Source organism: Oryza brachyantha, chromosome 7 (assembly GCF_000231095.2).
Source record: "Oryza brachyantha chromosome 7, ObraRS2, whole genome shotgun sequence".
Classification (NCBI taxonomy): domain Eukaryota; kingdom Viridiplantae; phylum Streptophyta; class Magnoliopsida; order Poales; family Poaceae; genus Oryza; species Oryza brachyantha.
In genome coordinates this window covers 8,470,731-8,498,598 of record NC_023169.2, presented here as the reverse complement: position 1 = coordinate 8,498,598, position 27,868 = coordinate 8,470,731, and the positions used below count along the sequence as shown (strand labels likewise).

General features: G+C 40.1%; 1 protein-coding gene across 1 annotated transcript; it reads left to right on the top strand.

The window, feature by feature from the left end:
* Nucleotides 1–953: 953 nt before the first annotated feature.
* Nucleotides 954–4,549, top strand: LOC102710265 (probable folate-biopterin transporter 8, chloroplastic). Its single transcript, XM_006664769.3, has 2 exons — nucleotides 954–1,580; nucleotides 3,258–4,549. The coding sequence occupies exons 1-2, from the start codon at nucleotides 1,052–1,054 to the stop codon at nucleotides 4,316–4,318; spliced, it is 1,590 nt and encodes a 529-aa protein (XP_006664832.2). The 5' UTR covers nucleotides 954–1,051; the 3' UTR covers nucleotides 4,319–4,549.
* Nucleotides 4,550–27,868: the final 23,319 nt, after the last annotated feature.

Here is a 27,868-nt window from a genome sequence, read left to right as displayed (position 1 = left end):
ATACGTAGTAGAAAAAATATTCTCAGGCATCTCCTAAAGCCATTCTTACTGCGCCCTTCGTCCCCTCCGCTACTCGGAACCTCGGAACTTAATCTGTAGAGCGTGTTGGATAAAACCTAGTAATTCAAAAACGAAGCCATTGCTTCCTCGGGGTATTTTTAATTTAATATTATTGACTTTTGAATCTATATATATTTATTTTATTCAGAAAATTTATATAAGTATACAAAATTAAAGTCGTTCTTAAAATTTATTTAGTAATAAGTAAAATATCAAAAATAATAATTATATAATTATTTTAATAAGACAAATGAGCAACCGTATGCCTAAAAGTTTTTGAATCAAATAAAAAATAAAGGGATCAATTTATTAGTGCACATTAGAGTACTTGAATACTCCCTCTGTTTCCATAATAATTATCGTTTTGGACAAGAGTATATTCATACTTTTAAAATTTTAACTATTAATAATTGTTAAAATATTTTTGAAAACACTGTGAAAATATAAATAGATGAGTACTTTAATATAAAAGTTATTTACTTATTTATTGATAGAAAATTGTAATTGAAATATAGTCACAAAGAAACAAAAAATGTAAAAGAAACATCCAAATATGGCATCACTCGCCATCTGGCAGCACTGCAGCTACTGGTTTGATTTCAGCAGCGCAATCACGACAAGCATCCCACATTCCCACCCAAGTGAACGGTGGAGGAGAAGCCCCCTCCCCCCAACCCCCGTGGCCCGGGCCCCACAAGCTGACGAAGTGGGACCCACCTGCAACCCAGCATGGCATGGTGCGGTGGGGTCACCACCCAGAAACCGCCGAATCGAAGCGGCGCGGGCTCTCTCTCTCTCTCTCGTTCTTCCAGAACGCTCTCCTCGTCTCCCGCCGCGACGCCTCTCCCTCCCTTTCTTTCTTCTCTCCTTCCTCCTCCGCGCTTCCCGCCTCTCCGCATTCTCCACCCTGCTCCTCCTCCTCCTCGTCCGCCGTGCCACCGCACTCGGCTGGTGTCTCGGAAACCGGGGGAAGGAGCAAAGGAAACCCCAGATGCTCTGCGTGTCGCCGCCGTCGCCGGGGGGCCCGTGCGCGGCGGGGCCTCACCGGCCGCCGGCCAGGAATGCGCGTGGAGGGACGGTGACGATGCGCATCGGCTCACCGGGGAGGACGATGGCGACGACGAAGCCGACGGAGCAGAGGCGGCGGTGGCGGCTGGCCAGGTTCAAGAACTCCGCGGCGGCGGCGCCCCCGGCGGGCGGGAGGCTGCAGGCGAGTGGGATCCCGCCTCCGCCTCCGCCGCTGCCGGCGCGAACGACGGCGGAGAGGCTGGGGTCGCTGCGGGAGATGCGGCGGGTGTGGTGGGTGTGCGGCCTCGGCTACTGGGTGCAGGGGTTCCGCTGCTTCCCGTGGCTGGCGCTCAACTTCCACCTCACGCGGGGGCTCGGCCTCAGCCCCGCCGCGCTCCAGCTCGTGCAGAACGCGGGCAACCTCCCGCTCGTCGCCAAGCCTCTCTTCGGCGTCCTCTCCGACGCCGTCTACATCAGCCGCGCGCACCGCCTCCCCTACATCTCCATCGGAGGTAATTCACCACTAATCCATCCATCCCATTTTTCATTCATTCATCAATTCTACAATTCTGTCATCTCCTTTCTTTTCTTGTCATTTCCTTTGTTTATTATGGTTTAGCGAATGATGAGGTCTCCTAATTCTGTAATAAGTTACTCTCTTCGTTTTATAATTATAATATAAGATGTTTAACTTTTTGTTCAGTTGTAACTTTTGACTATTCGTCTTATTTAAAAATTTAGTACAAATAGAAAAAATGACATATCATACTTAAAGTCCTTTTGATAATAAAATCATAAGCAAAATAAATAATATTTTCGTAATTTTTTGCATAAGACAAATGATCAAATATTACAAGTAAAAAGTCAAACATTTTACGTTATGAAATTGAGGGGGCATTAATGAATTGAGAAACAATGGTGACAAATGTCCTTAGAATTTATTTGCCCAAAATTTCTGATTCAACGACAAAACCTGCTAAAAGAACTACACCTAGAACAAGAGTTTCTGTCTGCCTTTCGCGATCTTGATACGTCATAATTCGATGTTCTCTTTCCATTATTCTGAGATAATAAGAATGAAGTGGAATAGAAGAACCAAATAGTGTGGGGGAAAATTGCGCCAGCGTGTACATGTTGATGGTGACAATGATCTCACGTCTCTTTCTGAAAATTGGAAGCACTGCAGCAACAGCAGCCCAGCCGCTGTCTCATCAGTAAAACATAATTCTTGATTATTTTTCTGGTTTTAGCTATCTGGTCGAGTGGAGAGCAGTTTTCAGTGACTGCAGCTAGAACTGTTTAAGGAACATCTACTGTAGTATAATTATTCACTAAACAGACCATGGTTTGCTTGCTTACATGGTAATAGAATCATGCTCAGCGCCTTTGCTTGCCGTTGCACCTGTTTTGGTGAAACTTACGTTTTGGAAAGTGTCATCTGGAGATTCAGAACACATGTTTTGAAAAGAGTCCTCTGGAGGATGGAGCCGTGTGCTTTACTCCTGCGTGCTTTTCTGTTATTGCTAGTCGCACATTTTGAGCGTTGCCAACTTGGTTAATCCAATAGTTTATCCTTGTTCTGTGGAACCCGATGCATGTTTACTGATGGTAGAAATCACACAATCTGAGCTTTTCCAAGTTGGTATTCTCATAGATTACCTAGTCTTCTATTGTTCCTGTGAACATAAAGTAACTGGCCTTCTTGTCCACTAATCTCAGAGAGCTGCCTTTCTTGGATTTACCTTGGCTGTCACTTCAAGACCACCCAACTCATTTGGCTGTAGTTCATCTAGATTTCCTCTTTGCCCACGATTGGGACAGGCTCTTGCATTGCATCTTCTAATTTTAACTTGAGGGAAAAAGAAATAAAACAACGCCAATTTGTTTGTATTATTTACAATGTTTTACCCATTGCCCTATGTTTTTCTTTGCTTATGCAGTGCTGATTGCATGCTAGGTTCGTTGTAGAGTTTGTTTACATAAGAAACAAACATCTCCAATAACTTTTAATCTAGCAATAATCAATCTCTAAATTTCCTTTTTTTTAAAAAATCCAACTGTCATGTTGTGATGCCAGAAAATTTGATTGGATTTTTACATGCCTATTGATTATCTATCTGGAATTTGTTAATCATACCTGAATAAGCTCATGTTTAGTTGACTAATGCTAATCCTTTTGCTATTTTCAGCATTACTACAGCTTATTGCATGGGGAACGCTTGCGATCATTCCAGTTACAGGGGACACATTTCCAACTCAAATGGCTTGCATTCTCATTGGAAATCTTGGAGCATCTGTCACCGAAGTTGTAAGTGATGCTGTTGTCACGGAGTTCAGTAGGACACAGAAGGCTGGTGTACTACAGTCTTACGCATTCATAGCTCTGGCAGCTGGATCTCTCTTAGGAAATTTATCAGGTGGTTATGTTCTGTTGAGAACACAAGAACCAAAGACTATGTTCACGGCATTCTCCTTCCTCCTTGGCCTCCAACTAGCACTTTCGTTGAATACAAAAGAGACGCTACCAAGCTCTCGTGGAAACTTCAATAGTCACCATGTCAGAACCTCTCTATCAGACAATCTTCGCAAGCAATTCTCAAACTTGATGGTGGCAATCAACGAGGAGCAGATTTTTTACCCGCTTATGTGGATAATGACATCGTTTGCAGTTGTGCCTATTCTTTCTGGGACAATGTTTTGTTTTCAAACACAGTATCTGAAGCTTGATCCATCAATCATCGGCCTATCAAAAGTTGTTGGGCAGGTGATGGTTCTATCTCTAACCCTCCTCTACAATAACTATCTCAAAAAGATCCCTTTGAGACGGCTTGTGGCTGGAGTTCAGACAATGTATGCTTTGGCGGTTCTATCAGACTTGGTCCTTGTGAAACAAGTGAACCTTATGTTGGGGATACCGAATGAGATCTATGTGTTTTGTTTCTCAGCACTGGCAGAAGCAATTGCTCAATTCAAGGTCTTGCCATTCTCAGTTCTGTTGTCAAGCCTATGCCCACCTGGCTATGAAGGCTCTCTTTTTGCTTTCTTCACATCTGGACTGGTGTTTTCAGCAATACTAAGCGGGGTCTTTGGAGTTGGATTGTCCAGTTTAATTGGGGTGTCTGGTGGGGATTACTCAAGCTTCTCTTTGGGTATTTTGCTGCAATGTTTGGCGGCATTGTTACCTTTGGGATGGATATCATTTTTGCCTGAAAAATGGACTGCCGATGACAAGATACTGAAGCCAAGATGATCCAACCCTGTAGGGTTAATAGGTAACCACACAACCTCAAGATGTGTATAGGCAATGACAGTGTAGAGGGTTACAAGTATATATGTGCAGACGTAATATTTCTTTGGTATGTAAATCAATAGTGTTCTAGTTCAAATGTTACAGCTGAATATTGGCATCCAGTTGTGTTCAATAACTACCAAGAGCATTGTATTCAGCTGGTCCTGTCAGAAGAATGGGAAGAATATATCAGCAAGAAATTGTTCTTGTTTCATAAAGGATATCCCAAATTCAATGAAACCAAGAAAGGTACATTTGGAATTAGTACAACAAATAGCTCCCTGATGCGATTGTGATTGTTAACATGAGCTGTTATACTATATAAAAAAAATTAAATAGATGGTGGCTACGGGGTAGAGGTACAGTGCAAACTTATATTCTTCGATTTCCACTATCATGAGTCACGAAAGAGCTAACAACATGTAGATTTAATTTATTTTATAATTAAATTAGAACATTTAATATGTACAGTAACAAAAAGATCTTATATGAATCAGATCTAGATATGTATACGAAATGAAGATTGAATATACGTAATGGATTGAAACGCTGTGCTGGTTCTAGACCAGAGCATTCACAGATGATGGACCGCATGAGCGTTCCACAGCAGCATACAGTGATGATGTCGTGCCGTAGCAGAAGGAAGCACAGCAGGAACGTAACAGAGTAAAAGAACTATCAGAGGAGAGGAGGTGAATGATAGGTAGATCAAAAATCAAATCTTTTCGCGGAAATAAAATATTACCTTCACAGAAGCCTTACCGAAACCTTCGATCGCACTGCGAATGTACCACGGTCAGACCACCATTATGTGGCCGGTCAGACCGCTCGCATAACCTCGGTTAGACCGACGTTGAGTGGCCGGTCAGACCGCCAACCTACCTGCGGTTAGACCGTCGGGATCCTGGAAAAACGCCGATCGACAAAGCTTCAAAATGTATATTGAATCTCTCGACTTTTATTGATTAACCAATGTTTACAAAGTGCATAGAAAGCACTCCTAACCAAAACTTTTAATTTAATATCGAAATAGAGTCGAAACCCTAACTTTCCCTCAAACGGCACAAAAAAGCTCACTGGGGGCATATCCCTCGGTACCTATTTATAACCTCGACGTGGGTATGCAAGACCCACGTATCTAGCACGAATTATGACTCCTAATCTCGTGGGAAACCTATCCTTATCCGTAACTAACCATATCTCTATGTCTAATACATCAAATCTTCCCAAATCGGGACTCAATCCGAACTCAACTTCCATATCCCATACGCACATAATATCTCCATCGTATGCCATATGAAATCTTCACCAACTACGTGCATTGAACTCTAGCCTAAGTATCCCACATGATATCTCTGACCGCCGGATGTCACCTTATCTCCAAGTTGACTCCCGATCCATCACGGTAATACTCTCCCAAGGCATCAAGTCACCTACACATGAATCAAACAAAGAAACTATATTCCAAGACTAAGCTATCTCCAACTTGACTCAGGATTAGCAAAACAATAGTACCCATATGTATAGAAACCAACTAGAAGTCGAATTCACAAAGAACAAATCCGAAACCGAAAAGAAAACCAAAAGCTGAAACTTTCAGGGCTGACCTGCTGGTCTGACCGCCTAGATACCTGTGGTCTAACCGCAGTTATCTGAAAGGTCTAACTGCCCATATACCTGCGGTCTGACCGCCCGGTCAAATATCACAAAAATATTTAACTCGCAAACCACCAATTTGTTCATCACAAAAACATGACATATAGATCACTTCTTGATCTTACAATCTTCCCCTTGATGAATACATTGGCAAACACTTCAAAATTATTTGTTGTTTTTATGAAGCAACTCCAAAAAGCATTTAAAAGAAACATCTTTCACTTTTGAAAAGAAAGAAATTTCCAAAAACATGCTCTGCTCAATTTCCAAAATTCTTCTCCCCTTTTGACCTTTTGACAATGATTTCATCAAGCATAGAATTTATGTTCATTAATATTCAAGAGCTTAGCATACACATAGCATATCAAGTCATATGTTGCAATAAAAAGAAGATAAACGCATCTATAATATAGCAAGCATGTATTACAGTATAATCATGAACCAAAGATTGTGCAATTAAGATCAACTCAACAATCAAAATTCATGATTTGAAACGATTTATAATGCAATGCTGTTACAGGCACATAGATTGAAGAATAAATACTAGACATATATACCTATTGCATTTATCACTATTTCTCAAATTAGCCTTAAGATAATTACCAAGAGAATTTTAACCTTTTTTGTTTGAGCCATTTTGCTCATATTTTTCTCTCAATTATTCCGGGTACGTCCTTATCGTCAAGACTGTTTCCAAGGATTCGGCACCCATTTTTTTCCACACACATCGAATACATCATTGTCGTCAAGACTGTCCAAGGATTCAATATTCATTTTTTCCTCTCATATTTTTTATTCTCTTGCACAATGAGCAATTTAAAAGCTATTTGAGGAATAACAAATCAATAGAGCATATATACAAGAATTTATAAATCAAACCATATGCTAGCATCAATATTGCATAATTTTTTAATTCAAATATAAAATTTAAGTGTCATGCATCATATCCCTTAAAAGCAATATCTAAGCTTCATAAAAAGACTAGAATACATACGAGCTATGCTAGAGATAAATAAATCTTCATAGTATTGCTAGCATGCATATGAAATACCATATGTATAAAACAAAGCTCTCTTTGTCAATTTTTCTTATTGTCATATTTTGCTTGATAAAACCATGAGGTGCAAAACTCTCCCTCAAACCATGCCAAAAGGATGAATTATTCCCAATTCTCCACGAAGAAAGGCAAAGCGAGAAGAATCCAATGGTTTAGTGAAAATATCAGTCAGTTGCAATTTTGTATCCAAGAAAGTCAATTCAACATCTCCCTTCTCAACATGATCCCTCAAAAAGTGAAAACGAATATCAATGTGTTTCGTGCGTGAGTGTTGTAAATAATTCTTAGCAATGTTGATAGCACTAGTATTATCACAAAAGAGAGGTAATTTCTCAAAAATAAGACCATAATCCTTCAAAGTTGATAAAAACCAAAGAATCTGGGAACAACAACTAGCAGCAGCAACATATTCTGATTCAGCAGTAGATTGAGCAACACTAGATTGTTTCCTAGAAGACCATGTAATCAATGAAGTACCAAGAAAATGACATGTTCCACTAGTACTTTTCCTATCAATTCTACACCCAGCAAAATCAGCATCGGAGTATCCACTCAAGCATATAGAAGATGATGTAGAATACCAAATTCCAAACTCAAGTGTACGTTGTAATGCGCTTGACTGCTTGTAGAATACCAAATACCAAATTCCTCATAATGCGCTTGACAGCTTGACGATGTGAAGCACGAGGAGAAGCTTGAAAACAAGCACACAAACACACAACAAATTGTATGTCTGGCCTACAAGCAGTTAGATACAGCAAAGATCCAATCATACTTCTATACTCCTTTTGATCAACTGCTTCTCCATCTTCATCAGGATTCAGCATAGTTGTAGTACCAATTGGTGCTGAAATTGGCTTGCAATTCTCCATCTTGAATCGTCTCAAAAGATCCTTCGTATATTTCATTTGATGCACCAACGTACCTTGAGGAGTTTGTTTAATTTGCAACCCCAAAAAGTACGATAACTCACCCATCATGCTAATCTCAAATTCCCTGCGCATAGTCTCAGCAAACTCCACAACCAAACCAAAGCGTAAGATGAACAACCAAAAATGATATCATCAACATAAATCCGAACGAAAAGTTGATTATCACAATGCTTAAGAACAAAAAGCGTTTTGTCAACCTTTCCCATTCGAAAACCTTTCGCAAGCAAAAAGTTCTTAAGTCTATCATACCATGCTCTAGGTGCTTCTTTCAAGCTATACAAAGCTTTAGACAATTTAAAAACATGGTTGGGAAAATCAGGATTTTCAAAACCTGGTGGTTGTTTGACATAAACTTCCTCCTGTATAAAACCATTTAGAAAAGCACTTTTCACATCCATTTGATAAAGTTTAAAACCTTTGGAAGCAACAAAAGCTAACAAAAGTCTAATTGCCTCAATTCTAACAACAGGAGCAAAAGTTTCATCAAAATCCAAACCCTCCACCTAGGTAAAACCTTGAGCAACAAGTCTGGCTTTGTTTCTCACAATCAAACCATCCTCATTTTGTTTATTTTTGAAAAACCATTTGGTTCCAAAAATATTATTACCAGAAGGTGGTTCAACCAAAATCCAAACTTTGTTCCTTTCAAAATTTTCAAGTTCCTCATGAATGGCGTTAATCCACGATTCATCAGTTAATGCATGAGTCACATCTTTAGGTTCAAAAGAAGCAACAAAAGCAGAATTTGCACAAACATCATGAGTTGTTACCTTAAACTTTGTAGTCCACTCACCTAAGTTACTAATGATTTGTTCTGACGGATGTCGTCGTTGAATGTGCAAAGGAGCAGCGACTTCTGAAGTTATTTCGCATTCTGTACTCTCACTGGTCGAGTTTGAAGCCTTCGGAGAACCATTGTGATTAGCACCAACAGAAGCAACACTCGACAACCCTGGCCGGTCTGACCGTACCTCCTGTGTCGGTCTGACTAGAGGTGGGTCGGCGATCTGACCGGCTTGGCGCCCGATCTGACCGACCGAGCCGACCTCATCGTCGTCATCGCTCTCGTCTTCAAAAATAGGACCATCCTCCCCCTGAATTTGCGACAGTGTACCTGCAATTTCTAGTCTAGTACCTGGACTAGCTTCATCAAAAGTAACTTCACAGATTTCAATGATTTTGTTAGTTTCCAAAACAAGTACACGATAGCCACGTAAATGTGTGGGGTAACCAAGAAACAATCCATCGGTAGAGCGTGCCTCAAATTTGTCCAAATTTCTAGATTTCAAGACAAAGCATTTGCAACACAAATCACGCAAATGAGAAACTTTGGGTTGACGACCAAATCGAAGTTCATATGGAGTTTTTCCAAGTTTAGATCTCAAGAAAACCCGATTTAAAATATAACACGCAGTATTCACTGCTTGAGCCCAAAATTTTCTTGGAGTATGATACTCATCAAGCATTGTTCTAACCATCTCAACCAAAGAGCAATTTTTTCTTTCAACAACACCATTTTGTTGAGCAACACGAGGAGAAGAGAATTCATGTTCAACACCTTTTTCGTTGCAAAATTGTTCAAACGAAGTATTTTGAAATTCACCTCCATTATCACTTCGAATTCTATTCAAAGAACCAGGAAGTTCAAGATTCAATCGATGATACAAACTACGAAAGTGTTGAAAGGCCTCATCCTTAGTTGCCATGAAGAAAACCCAAGAATATCGAGAAAAATCGTCAACTATAACTAACACATACCACTTTCCTCCAACCGATTGCACTCTAGCTGGACCAATGGTGTCCATGTGTAAAAGATGTTCTGGTGCATCAGTCATCACGGAGATAATTGGGGCATGTAAAGAAGCAACCATCTTAGCATGACGACACGGTGTACAAACCAAATCAGGATCCTTCTTAAGTTTAGGCAACCCACGAACAAGATCCAAACCACTTATCCTTGTGAGATGATCAAAGCTAACATGTCCAAGTCTACGATGCCAAAACATCACATCCTTGCTAAATTTAGCAACTAGACATGTTATCACAGGTGAAACCGGATTATTAAAGTCGGCTTAAAAAACTTTTCCATAGCGAGAAATATTCAGCACAGAATCACCACAAGAATCAAAAATTTTACTTCCAGTTTTCTTAAAATGAACCTTAAAACTCTCATCAACAATTTGTGAAACTGAAAGCAAATTATACTTTAAATCCTCAACCAAAGCTATATTTTTCAATTCAAACTTGTCACTTACCTTGACTATATCTATAGCGAGAACGGCACTAGTAGAAGCATCACCGAAGATAATCGATTTAGTCTTGAATGCCTGTTTAAGGGAGGAGAACCAATTTTTATCACTGGTCATGTGCCGCGAACAACCAGAATCTACGATCCACACGTTCTCCTTCCTTGCCACCAAAGCCTACACAAGAGAGGATGTCGAAGCCTCAGTACGGGGGTTAGATAAAAGAAATTTAGGAATCCATTACTAAGACATATGACCAGTAGATCCAATAGGCATATATCGACGTGCAAAAGCAGTTTGAGAATTTTTCAGAAAAACTCTGCGAGGCCAGTCTGACCGAGGTGCAGTAGCCGGTCTGACCGAGGGCCGGTCAGACCGCTTCTGAACCTTCGGTCTGACCGGTGTCCGGTCTGACCGTGGCTCAGTAGCCGGTTTGACTGGTCCTTGACTGGTCCTCGGTCTGACCGTGCAACCCACTGCGGTCTGACTGGTTTTCTCGAAGAAAAAACAGATTTTTGCAGCTTAGATTTTGCAAAAGAATTTCTCTCTCCTTTTTTCTGCTTACGAGCTAATCTGAAACAAAAACAAACAAGATGTCAATCTTTTCCACAGAAGGAGCAATTATATTTTTGTTTAGAAATAGATGGTCTTGAAACTTTTGTTTTTGTTTCTTTCCGTGTTTCAGAAGGAGAGGACATAAAACCAGCAGACTTAAACACAGTTTTTTCATTACTGGGTTTTGTCAAAGTCTTGAAACCAACACCCCTATTGCAGCTAGTCACTTATCCAAAATCATGTTAAGTTGTTTCTTACCATCAGAAAATATTTTCAAAGAACTTTTCAAATAAGAAACCTCCTTTTCAAGATTAGCACAATTTTTGCAATCAACCTTGACACTTTTGCTATTACGACACTTAGGGCAAGACAACACTTCATTAGTTTTCATAATGTATTCCATGTACTCAACACGAGCTAAATCAAATTTTAGCTTCATCTTGTTTGATGTGCATATTGAGCAATCCGAAACATCACGGTGTTGTTTTAACTTTTTAGCACAAAGCATGTTAAACATTGAACTAGGATAAAAAGCAGTTTGATATTTTTTTCAACATCTTTCTGGTTAAAAACAACTCATCACAAGTGCGTGTAAGCAAAACAAAACCAAGAGCAAGAGAAGATTTAGTTTTCAAATCATGTGAAACATTGACATCTCTAATTTTCGAAATTTCGTGCATCAAAACCTCACAATTTTTGCAATCATCATCATTAGGAATAAGAGATTTTAATCTAGAAATTTCAGCATTCAGAGATTCAATTATAAACTCTTGTTTTTTATACATCTTCTCATACTTATTATTTTCTGCACTTAAGACATGAATCGCTTCTTCAAGAGAACTCACCTCATTGTCGTCATACTCTAAATCTGATTCACCACGTGACATAAGGCAGACACCGAAGATGTTCTTTGTTTTGTCTTCATCTTCACTCTCTCCATCTACATCGCTTAGAGGTTCAAAAGCGGCATAGACTTGATTCAACATCTTTTTAAGGTTCTCTTTGGTTCTTCTTCCCCGGAATGTGCTCTTGAACTTGGGCTTATTGTCCTTGGTCTTGTCTCCATCATTATCTTCCTTCTTGCCTCTCCCAAGCTTAGGACAATGCGAGCGGATGTGATCAAGCGCACCACACTCGAAGCAACGAGCCGGTCCTCCTCTTCTCCTGTACCTGACATTGCTCATAGCTCGAGAAATCTTGTTAGCAGCCAAAGCCAAATCCACCTCCTCGAATTGTTCGAGTTGCTCATTGGACATGGCGCTAATCAAAGCAAAAGTGGTAGAATTAGATGGTGAAGCACCAACATCAAAAGTAGTCGAGGGAGAAACCAAAGCACTGGATTTAGAATCAATTTTACGAGAGAGGATATTCATCTTGTTACAATCCAAAAAAATCTCTAGATCGGTTAAAATCCAAAGAAGAAAACAAGGCTCTGATACCACTTGTAGGATCGTAACAGAGTAAAAGAACTACCAGAGGGAGGTGAATGGTAGGTAGATCAAAAACCAAATCTTTTCGCGGAAATAAAAGATTACGTTCACAAAAGCCTTACCGAAACCTCCGATCGCACTTCGAATGTACCACCGGTCAGACCGACGTTATGTGGCCGGTCAGACCGCTCGCATAACCTCGGTTAGACCGATATTAAGTAGTCGGTCAGACCACCAACCTACCTGCAGTTAGACCGTCGGGATCGTAGAAAAACGCCGATCGACAAAGCTTCAAGATGTAGATTGAATCTCTCGACTTTATTGATGAACCAGTGTTTACAAAGTACATAGAAAGCACTCCTAACCAAAACTTTTGATCTAATATCGAAATAGAGTCAAAACCCTAACTTTCTCTCAAACGGCACAAAAAAGCTCACTGGGGGCATGTCCCTCAGTACCTACTTATAACCTCGACGTGGGTATGCAAGGCCCACGTATCTAGCACGAATTAGGACTCCCAATCTCATGGGAAACCTATCCTTATCCGTAACTAACCATATCTCTATCTCTAATACAATAAATCTTCTCAAATCCGAACTCAACTTCCATATCCCATACGCACACAATATCTCCATCGTATGCCATATGGAATCTTCACCAACCACGTGTATTGAACTCTAGCCTAAGTATCCCACATGATATCTCAACCGCTGGACATCACCTTATCTCCAAGTTGACTCCCGATCCATCACTGGCAATACTCTCCCGAGGCATCAAGTCACCTACACATGAATCAAACAAAAAAACCATATTCCGAGACCAAGCTATCTCCAACTTGACTCATGATTAGCAAAACAATGATACCCATACGTATAGAAACCATCTAGAAGTCGAATTCACGAAGAACAAATCCGAAACCGAAAAGAAAACCGAAAGCTGAAACTTTCAGGGCTGACCTGCCGGTCTGACTACCCAGATACCTGCGGTCTGACCGCAGTTATCTGATAGATCTGACCGCCCATATACCTGCGGTCTGACCGCCCAGTCAAATATCACAAAAACATTTAACTCGCAAACGACCAATTTGTTCATCACAAAAACATGTAGATCACTCCTTGATCTTACACATGCCATGGTGGATAAAAACAAGTAGTCGCACGTAACTTTTACCAAAAAGTTTATTTGCCCTCTTCCGATGCAGACATCGGAGGCGACGATTTTAGAGGCATTCTCTACTGATCCGCCGATGTACATCGGCAAGTGGCATGGAGCAGACGACGTACGACAACACAATATAGAGGACATAGCAAAACCTAAGATGTTTTTTTCTGCGTGCATTGCGTGAAGGCGATGACAAAGTATTTATGGAGAGATAAGAACACGTGATCAAGATGCTTGTTTTATCTCTACGACTTGTAATCGAAATGGATAAGTTACCAGTAATCTATTTGAACCCCACTAGGACTGGATAAACAAGAATTCTAAAATAAACTCTAGATAAATCCAGATTTGCAGCAAAACCAAACTGCAAAAGACACGTCTACATAAGCGTGAGTAACCCATTTTGGTCTCCACGTGGCCCGGACAAATGAAAATTCAAAAAAAAAACTCTAGATAAATCCGGATTTTATTTTGGCAGACCATTTGCACACATGTCGTGTGCTCCCCCTGCTTGTGCACATGCCAGGGCAATGAGCATGTGTGATTCTCTCGTTCCCTCTCACACCAGTTAATCGGATCTTACTTTTTAGAATAAGTAGGTGGAACAAAAGTTCATGTGCATTTCTTTCATGAGATTTCATGAGATATATATATGTTTTTGAGATTTTTTTACGAATTATTTCTCTTACAGCTAAGCCTGTAGTTAAATTCCAACACATAGTATGTGCTCAGAGTGAATACAGGTGATGCTGAAATAAGAGCAATGCAGCTGGCAGCCATGAACATGAAGAGACGCTGAACATGAGCAATCCAGCTGCAGGTATAGTCTGCAGTTTTCAGTGTACACTCCAACATAGGAAGGCAGCATGCTCGCAATTTTTCACAGCTGAGACATAAACCAACACTCTTTGCTTTTCACATGCTCACAGCTCTTCACGATCCTAGATTGCTTTTGTAGTTTTGGGCCTAACTTCAAAAGTCGGACGAGGACAAAGAATTCATTTACTTTACATGGCGTAAGTTGGAGACGATTGTCGTACAAGTTTTCGTGAACTTTAGATAGAAAATTACCAATAGGATTACCTTTTTATTTACTCTAGAGTTTATCTTCTCATCATCTTTTGATCTCGTATTTGCTTACGGCTATATTTAGCCATAATTTTATAAGAATTGGCTATAATTCCTAAAGCAAAAGTCGAATTATCTATTAGGGAAAAGCTAAAACACGGTGTATCGGCCACTAAACACACGGAACATGATGCCCTATGGAAGATATGCACACACATGCCGTGCAAGCTGCGTGCGGTTGCATCCATTCTCCTTGTTGTCCCTCAAATGCATGAGCATTTTCTCCTTGAGTTAAGGCCACTATTGGATGGGCTTACGGAAGTCAGTACGCTTCTATGGTCCTTGATCAGCATAGCACCACAGGTAGGCCTTGTAGTCACGCATGGTGTTGAGGGAAAGGACGGTTTTTCAGTACTAACCACCGGTTAATCTGTTACCTAGGTTGGATATTTTAAGGTATAATTTATATTTGGGAGTATCATCCTTATACCGATGAGTATTGCTAGTATAATCATGGTACCAATCGTTATCGATAGGATTTCAGCTGATATCAAGTATCAGTTTATACCGACTAAGTATTAGCTAGTGTCGGTTGAAGTCCCAGAGAGACAGCCTAGAGGGGGTGAATAGGTGTCCTGAAAAATTCTTTCAAATCGCAGCGGTTAGTAGAGGCCGGACCGTCCTGGTTAGAACACCGGACCGTCCGGTCAGTGAAAAATGCAGACTTGACAGTCTCCTTTTCGGTGATGTACCTGAGAACGTGATGTGATTGTGTGCGAAATATAGCAGCAGAAAGATTACAGGAACAAACAGAACACGGAAATCACAAGAACAATGACACGAGAGATTTATCCCAAAGTTCGAATCTTTCGATCCTACTCTCTGTTGAGGCGTTCCTGCGAGCGGGATCTCTCTCAATCCTTTCCCTCTCTTGGCTTCCTCCCACAAGGCCAACACGGGTCTCTGGATTCACACATAAGGACTAGCAACCCCTTCGATCGACCACCAAGGTCAAGATCAAGGCGGCTTGCTCATCCCTAGGTTGCAATCCGCTCTACGCTGCAGCCTTCTATGATAAAACACAAGAATCCACTATCAATCTTACCTATTTCCTTTCGGAGGTTAGGCACCAACCTTCACAACTTGCTCCCGGGCGATCCACACGAATCGGAAGCTCTCGGGCGACGCCTATCCGTCTAGGAGATCAATCTCCAAGAGTAATAGGCCACCTTGACTCTACATGCATCCATCAACGCCTAGGAACAATCACTCACTAGGCTAAACACTCTCTCTAGGATATGATCCACCGATTAATCTCTCTAGGAAGTGTTTTGGGTTAGTGGGGAGGCTTAAGAGGTGCTAGGTTAGCTCTAGAAACCAATGAACTCGAACAGAAAGCCTCACCAACGGCTAGATCTCAAGGGGGCCTTATATAGGCTGGTAGACGTCACTTAGCCGTTGGAAAAGAAACCTAACCGGACTGTCCGGCTAGGTAGCCAGGCCATCCGGCTAACACTTAACTCACTCACTCCGAGCAGGGGCCGGACCAAGGTCCGAACCGTCCTGCCACTGGACTGTCCGGCCAGGATCCCGGACCGTCCGGTCCCTGCTGCTTGTGAAAAACAGCAGCGAGCCTCCGCTCGACTTCGACTCAACTCTAACTTACTTTAAGATGCATGTTGAGCTTCTGGTGACCCCTCTTAATAGTACGGAGTTCCTGCGACTCGAAGCGAAAAAATAAAATCTTCTTCGAGCTCCTTTGTCTTTGTAGAACCATCGCTCCGGGTCACACATGCACCAAGTCTGTCGCGTATTTCTTCAATCGAATTGATCCCTTAAACTTTTCTACAATCACAACTCATTAGCGCACACATGCTTGACTAGCATTGTCATTAATTATCTAAAACTTCGTTTAGGGGCTTGATGCACTTTCACCGATATGTATCAAATATGATAATAGTGAGATATCATGTTGGGTACCTCGTAGAAATCATATCGTTCTGAAACAGGATACCGTATAATAGCAGCTCCTTATCCATTATTAAAAAAAACATGGTGCAATTCGATATATATGCATTTCAATTCCATTGATCTAGTGCAATAACCTAGCACAACTGCATGTAGCACAAAACTGCCAGATATCTACGTTCAAGTTATTCTACAAAATGTCAACTTTTTCCACACAATTTTCTATAGATGTCTCTTCCGTCGTTGATTATATAGCAATCATTTTATAATTTAACATTGGAATCACAAGCAATATATCTTTCTTATCTTAATATAAATGTTTTTCCTAGTATCAGGCCATTAAAAGAAATGTATGAATGGCTGAGTAATTTAGGGCATACTCTCTCGGTTATTTTTCTTTGATGCCAGAGAGCAAAGCTTAACTCTCCCGACATTAAATAAAAATGATAGAGATAGTATTTTTAGATAATAGAGTTTTATTGAACTCAGTTAATTACATTAGGATGATAGAACAATGGAGCGCATCCCTAGCCTCATAGCTAGGATGGGAAATGGCTATACACACGATGAAAACGTCCGATGATAGTACGATGTCAAGCGGTGACGTCAAACGCACCGCCCCCGCTGTTTCAAACGGACACCCACCATCGCAGCTTCGAAACGGGACATCGACGGCGCTGTTTCATGTTACGAAGAAATCGTATGTATAGCACTGCTGAGCTAGTACACATACTCACGTGGAACTAACTACAAACAAGAATAAAAGGTTCAATGGCTATCAATCCGAGGACTAGACCGCCACCAAAACTCCTAGGAAAAACATTCCTGTGCTACCCAGTCCAATCTATGTAATTGATGCCTTTGCAATGATCTCCCGCAACCCTGCTTGATGAAGGATAGTGCAAAATTAGAGATTGTCTGGTCACTTTTATGTTGTCAAAAATTACCCATTCCTGCTTGCTTAACCACATAGACCAACAAATTACCGTTACACCCATCAACAAAAGATTTTTCTTATCTCTAAGAACACAAAAACAAGTCATCTCCCAAATATATATGTCAGAAATACCACGAGGAGAGGTTGTATATAAGCTCTTTTACCATTACTAAATTTGCCCAAGTTCAAGAGACGTCAAGTATGGTTGGTGCACAGCGAATAAATGTTTATAAAGGGGGCATTTTTGGCTTTTGCGGAGAAAAAACCAAAAGATATATTTAGAAACAAAAAATATTTGCGAATGAAATTTGTATATGTATGTTCTTAACGATCTAAAAGCAAATGCTAAAAAATAAACTACGATGTTAAAAAAAACTCGAAAGCCAACTCTAAATTTTTGCTTATAAGCATAAGCAAAAACGAAAAAATAAGAGTACATAAAGAGCTACCAAAATTTGGCATGGTTATTACCTGTAGTTCATGAGCAATTAATTGGTTTGTTGTGTTGTACTCCCTCTTGTCATTATTATATGACATTTAGGGCTTACATCGTTTCGCGGTTGCAACTGCTTATAAGCTAAAATTTGAATTTTAGAACTTGATTTTGGACTTGATTTTGTGGTTTTTCTATCATGGTTTGGTTTGGTTTACACATTTTGCTCTTGAGTCGCTATGGACACGTATATAAAATTTTCACTGCAAATTATTTTTCGTTTGCAAAAACATGTTTTCGCTTATTCCTCTGGAAACGAAACGATGGAAGCCTAGGACAGAAAAATATAATTACATTCAAGCTAATCTGGTTGTCCTAGACATCATATGGTCTAAATTGAAGATCAATTTCTACAATGCTAAAAATTTCAACAAACCAAACATACACTATGACACATTGTAGACTCATCCACAAAGATGAGCTAAGATTAGTACACGAAAGAAATACTTTAGTGAATTGCAGTTGGACCTCCAGCAGGGTGACCTGGTCACTCTCCGGTCTGGAGTTACTATGCTCCCAATAAGATCTATTAATAATAAAATATGTTGGTACGCCTGTGGAAGCCAAAATTTAGAGAAACAACTCATCTGGAGAAGCATACATGTATTTCCTCCAAAATAAAGAAGGGATATAAGGGAATGCACAATGATGTATCCTCGTCAAGTCGGCGAGAATTGAAGGAAGCTCAATTTTATTTCGGAAATATACTTTTTTTTCTTTCAATCTTTTAGAATATACTTTTAAAAAAAATTTGACCGTCTATGCATGCAAATCTATCAGCTATGACATATGGAGCAAGTAAACCAGTTGGTACACTCCTAATATAATCCCAAATCCGACTTTGATGCTGAGTCACAACAAGTTAAAACATAATGCATTAATTACCTCTAGTCTCTTACATACTCCTTTTTATTTATTTTGTGTGTAGTGTAAGAGGGACATGTATTGTTAATTAGCTTGTGCAAAACAAAAGGAAGCCAAGCTATTTATAGATGTGGCTATCAACTATGGGTGTGCATAGAGAGTGGAGTGGGTCAGACTTTACTGGATCAGTACCATGCCTTAACTGTCAAATTATTTAAGACTATGAACAATCAACAGCATATAGGCAATTAATTAATGCAAATAATGGTGTATCACTGATGGAGTTGTTGGGCCGGCCTAGTCACGGTTAAGGACTTTCAGGTTTGGCTGCTTACTGGGCTGTCTGGCTTCACTTCTCCGCAGCCTGCAGGCCCAACATTTTGGATTACGCTCCCTCTATTTTTCTTTCGTTTCGTTTGACGTCGTAAACTTTTGGATATATATTTAATTATTTTTTATTTAAAAAAATACATATTTATACGATTTGATTTATTATTAAATATAATTTATGCATGACTTATATAATTTTACATATTTTTTAATAATACGAACAATTAAACGTAGATCTAAAAGTCAACGGCGTTAAATAAAAAAACCGAGTAAGTACTCATCATGTTGCCTACAGGTCCAGGTATTTAGAGTATCTCCAGCCCAAGAACCTCGAGTACATGTACATGGTTGATCCCCACCAATTGTAGTTGATGCTAATTCTGTTTTTTTATCATGAAACCATAGCACCAGCCTTTGGATCATTCATCAATGATACAAACTGCCTTTGGACCATGTCATTTATTCCTAGTATTTGCAACGTATCTTCTCATTTATTGCTCACATTTTTAACGTACCATTTCATTTATATGTACCATTTGTTCACTTATGAAGATTCATTACCTTAATATTTTTAGTACTGGATGATATATGTACTGTTAAATTATCTAATCATTTAACAACCAAGCGTCAAATCTCGTTTTGCAACCCATGTTTCCTTATAGTACCATACAAATTTTCTGAACAATGCGTCCGTGTGTGTGGTTGGGGTGGGGGGGTGGGTAACCCTATCAAACTTTGGCAATGCTAAATTTTGGCGCTGCCATGTTAAAAAAAATGATAGTAGAATGTCGTAGATTTATCAAAACACCAAAACACCATCGCAGCTTCGAAACGCGACATCGACGGCGCCATTTCATCTTAGGAAGAAATCGTATGTATAGCACTGCTGAGCTAGGATGTGCACAACCAAAACACTTACACATACTCACGTGGAACTAACTACAAACAAGAATAAAAGGTTCAACGGCTATCAATCCGAGGACTAGACCGCCACCAAAACTCCTAGGAAAAACATTCCTGTGCTACCCAGTCCAATCTATGTAATTGATGCCTTTGCAATGATCTCCCGCAACCCTGCTTGATGAAGGATAGTGCAAAATTAGAGATTGTGGGTCACTTTTATGTTGTCAAAAATTACCCATTCCTGCTTGCTTAACCACATAGACCAACAAATTACCGTTACACCCATCAACAAAAGATTTTTCTTATCTCTAAGAACACAAAAACAAGTCATCTCCCAAATATATATGTCAGAAATACCACGAGGAGAGGTTGTATATAAGCTCTTTTACCATTACTAAATTTGCCCAAGTTCAAGAGACGTCAAGTATGGTTGGTGCACAGCGAATAAATGTTTATAAAGGGGGCATTTTTGGCTTTTGCGGAGAAAAAACCAAAAGATATATTTAGAAACAAAAAATATTTGCGAATGAAATTTTTATATGTAGTATGTTCTTAGCGATCTAAAAGCAAATGCTAGGAAATAAACTACGATGTTAAAAAAAACTCGAAAGCCAACTCTAAATTTTTGCTTATAAGCATAAGCAAAAACGAAAAAAATAAGAATACATAAAGAGCTACCAAAATTTATCAAATTTTGGCGCTGCCATGTTAAAAAAAATGATAGTAGAATGTCGTAGATTTATCAAATTTTGACAAGATTGTATTGGCTATTATATGTTCACCTTTGCTATTTTGCAGGCGACTGCTTTTTTGTGTTTGTGTCAGTCGATCTTGCAAGCCGTCGGATTGACTGAAAGATCGATGCATTGGATAGAGAAGAAGGCCGCGATCCCGCGAGGCCCACGGCTAGGAAATGTCATCATCCCGCAAGATTTTTTGTAGGCCCATTTTTGTTTATTATACCACCCGTTGAGGCCCAATTTTTTATGCTACCCGTTGAGGCCTGGTTCGGCCCGGCATGCCGTTTTTTTGGAAGATGTTCGGTCTCGCGAGGGGTAGTGGGGTTACTGTAAGACCCGTGTGACGAGGCATAGGTCTCTTCGGTATTCGAACCGAGAAGAAGGCCGCGGTCTCGCGAGACCCGTTACTCAGAGCCTGCAAGCATATTTTGAAGTCCCAGGCAGACAGCTTAGAAGGGGTAAATGGGTGTTCTGAAAATTCTTTCAAATCGCAGCGGTCAGTACAGGGGCCGGACCGTCCGGGCCTATGGCCCGACCATCCGGTCGGTACTCTCGGGTTGGGCTGAGAGCTCTGGCCGGACCGTCCTGGTTAGAATATCGGACCGTCCGGTCAGTGAAAAATGCAGACTTGACAGTCTACATTTTTGGTGATGTTCCTGGGAACATGATGTGATTATGTGTGGAATAAAACAGCAGAAAGATCGCAGGAGCAAACAGAACACGAAATCACAAGAACAAAGACACGAGAGATTTATCCCGAAGTTCGGATCTTTCGATCCTACTCTCTGTTGAGGCACTCCTGTGAGCAGGATCTCTCTCGATCATTTCTCTCTCTTGGCTTCCTCCCACAAGGCCAACACGGATCTCCGAATTCACACCTAGGGACTAGCAACCCCTTCGATCGACTACCAAGGTCAAGATCAAGGCGGCTTGCCTAGCCCTAGATTGCAATTCGTTCTACCCTGCAGCCTTCTATGAGAAAGCACAAGAATCCACTATCAATCTTACTTATTTCCTTGCGGAGGTTAGGCACCAACCTTCAGAACTTGCTCCCGGACGATCCACACGAATCGGAGGCTCGCGGGCAACGCCTATCCGTCTAGGAGATCAATCTCCAAGAGTAATAGACCACCTTAACTCCACATGCATCCATCAACGTCCGAGAATGAACACTCTATCACTCACTAACCTTAACACTCTCTCTAAGACATGATCCAATGATTAATCTCTCTAGGAGGTGTATTGGGTTAGTGGGAAGGCTTGAGAGGTGCTAAATTTGCCCTAGCAACCAGACAACTCGAACAGAAAGCCTCACCAACGGCTAGATCTCAAAGCCCCTTTTTAGGCTGGTAGATATCGCTTAGTCGTTGGAAAAGAAACCTAACCGGACTGTCCGGCTAGGGGGCCGGGCCGTTCGGCCAACACTTAACTCACTCACAGCAGGGGCCGGACCAAGGTCCGGACCGTCCTGCCACCGGACTGTCCGTCCAGGGGGCCGGACCGTCCAGTCCCTGCTGCTTGGAAAAACAGCACCGAGACTCCCCTCGACTTTGACTCAACTCTGACCACTCTTGGATGCATGATTAGCTTCTGGTGACCCCTTTTAATAGTACGGAGTTCCTATGACTTAAAACAGAAAATAAAATCTCTTTCGATCTCCTTCGTCTTCATAGAACAGTCGCTTCGAGTCACACATGCATCAAGTAAGTCGCGTAATCCTTCAATCAAGTTGATCCTTTAAACTTCTCTGCAATCACAGCTCATTAGCGCACACATGCTTGGCTAGCATTGTTATTAATCATTCAAAACTTCGTTTAGGGGCTAGATGCACTTTCGCGTTTAAATCCTGGAGGGGGGATCAGGTAGTGAAAAAATAGGAGTAAATTAGAAATGTGTTTTTTTTCTTCTTTTAGCAAAATACTTTACTAAAACTATCTTGCATAGTCTATTCGATCTCTTTTTTTTCCCCTGATTTTGTGATGATGCTGAACTGCCTGCTTTTGTTTTATCTCTCAAAGTTTGATCTAAGATTTGTTTGCTCCCTCAAAATTTGATCTAAATTCTGCTATTTACTGGCTCTCATTCTTAGCCATCGGCACGTAAACTTGTTCAATATCTATGCTAAACTTGAATATAGTTTAACATAAGTTGTAAGATATGAAAATAAGCAACTTTAGTATAAACAATATGTAACTTTAATATAAACTAAATGCAATAATAGGTTTGAGAAGTATTTTGTCTGAGCTTGCACAATTCATATACTAAACTTGCACATAGCTTACCCAAAAATTGCATAATATGGAAAAGTGCAACTTTTACTATAAATTAAGTGCAACTTTAGTATATATGAAGTGCAATTTTTTGTATAAACATGACCCACACATTAATGCCAAAGGTATAAAAAATACAAAAGAATTCTGTTGCACACATATAGCCCGACCGAAAATATATCCAAATTTTGAGAAAAAAATCCAGTACCAAGCCTGACATCAAACCGGTCCAATAACAAATCCAAATATGTTAACTTAATCATTACTTCGTATTAAAATTTAATATTCGTACCTTTCATCTCTGTTGGAAAGCCCAAAACGGGAGCAAAAAAATTAATATCCATACAGTTTGGCCAGCTACCGACCCGCATGGGATGGATGACGTCGGATGCATATCTTATGGTCCAGAATGAATCGACTGACACATTCTAAAAAATCAGTCACCTACTTAATAGGCAGACCTTATATGTTTACTTTGTTGCCTTAAAAATGGTTACGAAGTTAACAGGACCTTAGATCGAGTAATTAACCTAGACGAATCAGATCAGAGAATATAGGAGAAAGCGGCTGCAAACCTGCAATTTGCAGTTGGAGATCAAAGAATCCATCCGATGGCGTCTCTAGCTACAACCACTTGTAGCTTGAACCACTTGAAAACTGGTCATGTACAATACGTCCATTTTTACAGCTTCTCCCTGTTGTTCTCCATCCAATGACATCTCTAGCTCTACTGCCACTTGTATAGTTACCATAGATATATTATGTGATATGGCACTTTGATTGAGGCAAGACAAGTACGTTACATGAAAACAAAAAATGTGTATATATACAGATTGCAGAGCGCCAGGAGATCCGGAGCAGCACCAGAACTCATTATTTGCATCGATCGGCTGAAATTAATCGCCAGTCAAGATGGCCTTAGAGCAGGTACAATAGTATGCTATAAGCTGGCTATAAACATATTTTAATGAGATAATAGAGGAGAGAGAAGAGTAGTAGGTTACAGATTTATAGCCAGTTGCAGCGCGAACTCCAAAACACTGTGTGTATGATAGGTAGGACATAGTAGTATATAGTAATATATGTATTGTAGGTTACTATTATATGAATTGTCTATTAGATCGGCTATAGATGAATTGAAGCCAGTAGTTGTTTATACTATTGAACTTGCTATTGCTCTTGTAATAGGTTATGTGCTGGACTCGACAAGCAGGCATCGCCACCAGCTGTACCCTGCAAGGAGCAATGACCAAATGACCATGTGGCCGATGCAGTAGCTCTCTAAATCAATGGATTATAATATTCTGCTGGACTGCTATTTTTTGCTCAAATTTGGACACGATTGATTTAGAGATTTGCTTTAGTCCAAATTTAACAAAGTTTATAGAAAAGATGCACTAAACATCAACAACACAAAAAATTGTTTTATTAAATATGCCATTGAATATAGATTTATAGTATATTAAATTTTTATTTAAAATGTTGGTATATTTTTCTATAAGTTGGCTAAACTCGAAAAAATTGACTCCGAACAAACGTAAGGTGACTTATAATACAAAATGAAAGGAGTAATATTTATTACTAATCCTTTTTTCTACTCATGTATTTAGACATAGCACTGAATTCAGAGGATGGCATGATCTCTTCTTCTCTTCACTTTTTTTTCTTAAAGATGCACAACTAGCTGTCTGGCGCTTTACAAAATCTGGACTACTGAGATAAGAACAGTATAGAGCATATACATTACACAAAAATATATAACCTGGCAATTATTGCGTTGGAATGAATGATGTGGATATAAAATCATGTTTAGTGTATCACCTTAATTATATAAACAACTGTCGTACAACAAGTGAACAAAAACACAGCCAGTGTGCACCCCTGGACAGCCACCTTTTTTGCCCTTGTGTGTTTCTTCTATGTATCTAATTCTATTAATTGGTTAACACAGATGGACCATGGAGTAACATGACACTACAACTACTCAAGCTGAGCCTAATTAATTTCAGTGCTGGCTAGCTACATACCTAGCTACCATTCACAATAGAAAAATCATCAGATTCTCTCCTTCTCCATGTTGGCCAATGCATCATATTCCAATCATCATCGACAGCTCACCAACACAATTAAGTAATCATCCACGTTCTACAACGATTTCTCCGTATCTTTCTTTTTTTTTTCTCTTTTTGTTGTTCTCTTTTGCATTTGCATCGGAGCAGCTTAAAAGAATGGAACCTTCTCATCAATCACTGATCCACTTGCTACTGACGGACGCTTTCAGTCAGAGCTACTAGCTAGGGTAGATTAAGATCAGAGTAGATTAATTTAAGCAGTAAACACAAGCTGGGGCAGTTAAGCAAAGGAGCAGCAGCAACGATGCATCATCGGTTTCTTTTTTCTCTTGTCTCGTCGTCCAAAGAATATGCAGGCATGCAGCTGGAGCGAGCAAAGCTGAACATTGTTCTTCATCTTCTCGTCTCTCCTGTTGCTGCTGCTGGCATCATTTTGTCTGTCTGTCCTGTGTCCTGACATCCTGTTAGTAGTGTTTCAGATCTGGCTAACCTGCTCAACAGTTGAGTTAGTGGTACTATTAGTAGCAGATACTCCAGTCCAGCAGAGAGAAAGAAGCATCACATGTTTGTTTGGGCGTCAAGCTAAGGTAGCATGTGGCAAACATGTGTTGTTCAGTGCTGTTCTCGTGGTCTCAAAGCGTTCAGGAAAAAAAAAACAACTCAAACCTCACGAGGAAGCGACAGGGCACAGAAGCCTTCGCTTCCGGGTTCTTTGCTTCCCTGCCTCTAAAGGCGATAATGGATAGCTTGAGAATTCAGATCACCACTGGATCAACATGGATCAATTTCATTACAGAAATTCCTCTCTGCAAATGCTGCAGATATGCAGGTGCAGTGCAGGATTGATGCTGCTACAGCATATCTGAAATTCAGAATCCCTGACAAAAAAAATTTTTTTTGAGCTCTGAACCTGCATCGGATGAGATTGCATCGATCAATGCCAGTACACTCCTACCACCACATTAGAATATCAGGCCCAAAGGCGCGACCTTTGACCAAACTTGAGCGACACCCGGATCGGCAATTAGAACGTACCCATCATGGACGGCAATGGTGGCACTGACAGTAGTGATGGTTTCACAAGAAAATTGCCGTCGGCTGATTTCGTTGCCGATTAAATCGCAAGACGTCTCGAATAAGCACAGCACGCCATTACTGATGGAACGATCGACAGTTAGTTACATGAAATCGGAGCTAATTCAGTTTTCGCTGAGAGAGAGCTCTCTGCTACACCAAATCAAGATTAGTTAATTAGTTCATCATTGTAATCACACGCACGTGCTCACTCTCAATTGGTCCCGGTCTCTACAGTGCGGACTAAAAGTCTCAATCTTCCCAAGTCCCAAACAAGAGCATCCTCGATGATTAAGAGAGAGAGGAGGCAGAGTGTCGGCAGGCAGCTGCAGCTCTCGTCAGACAAGAGAGAAGAGTGAGAGAGAGAGAGAGAGAGAAGAAAAAAAAACGCAGGAAGCGTGCGGTTTGCTAGTGAGCAGCAGAGCGAGGAATCAGTTGGCTTGCTTGCTCGATGCTCATATGGTGCACGCCTGGGACAGGCTGTGGGAATGCATTTAGATACTGCAAAAATGGTAGGTGAAAGTGGAGGAGCATGGCTTACTATACTTTGTGCAGTCTGCAGGTGTGCACCGTTCGTTTGGGGAGGAGATATGGAGTGGTCAGTGATGGATTGGATCAAGATTCAAGGAGAGTTCCTATTCCTTCATTGGGGTTGGTATATGATACTGGGGTACATTGTTTTGGGCAGGACAGGAGGACAGGCTGAGAGGCTAGCGACGATTTAAAGTTTTAACCTTAAATTTGAATTAAATACTTTTATGGCTTTTTCATTATAGTTTTTTTTCAGCCTTGTCCTGAACACGTATATAAAAGTTTTATTGGTAAAATATTGTTTATTTGAAAAACCCCATTGAGAAACTAAGGATAATGTGTTTTGCTTTGACCAGTGAATGGAGGTCCCAGGAACAACATGAAAACTTCGATGCAGTGTACAGCACTATGGTACATTGGATGAAAACATACAGAGGGTTTTAGATAGATTATGCTATCAGTAAATACCACCGTAAAAATTGGAAAGAAAAGCTGTTCCTTCAAGCTAATAGCAGCGGGATAACCACGACAAGACATGAGACATTATGTTTTGGCATGCCTATTAAGTCTACTTTCTAATGCATTAAAATGAAAACATTAGATCGATGGTGATAATTTTTACGATGATAAAGGTAAAGTGGTGTTCAAGGTTTCTATCAATTATGATAATTTTATTGTGACTACTATACATTAGTTACCAATATGAGGTGAGGAGATTGATTAAGAGTACATGGCTTATACAATATGATTGGATACTGTCCAACTATTCTACGACTTACTAAAGTTTCTTATCGATTCTCCATAGATTCAAGTCGGACAAAATATGGAATTAGAATATCGAAAGAAAGGTTTGAAGCCAATTTGAGATTGATCTCGTCACAACTTATAAGAAAATATATCATGACAGAATATTATTTCAAAACAAAGTTCACTCCTGCACTGCACATTCCAAAACTATATACCTTAGAGAAACATTCTGATGTAATAGAATAGATCTAGACTGTTGGTTTGTAGGGGCATGTCAATACTTTACTAATTCAGTAACTATAGGTAATGTTGGTATTTCAGATTTTACCAATTCTTCGTAAGATGTTTTTATCTATTCAACAGATCATATTGTTTAGGGTAATGTTGCTATTGGATTTTATCATTCTTCATAAGAAATTTTTATTTATTCATCAGATCATATCGTTCATAGCACATACTTGACAACATATTTTTTTT

Coding starts and splice junctions, on each gene's coding strand:
- LOC102710265 (XM_006664769.3), top strand. CDS start 1,052: ATGCTCTGCGTGTCGCCGCCGTCGCCGGGGGGCCCGTGCGCGGCGGGG. Junction 1,581..3,257: donor CCCCTACATCTCCATCGGAG/GTAATTCACCAC, acceptor TGCTATTTTCAG/CATTACTACAGCTTATTGCA.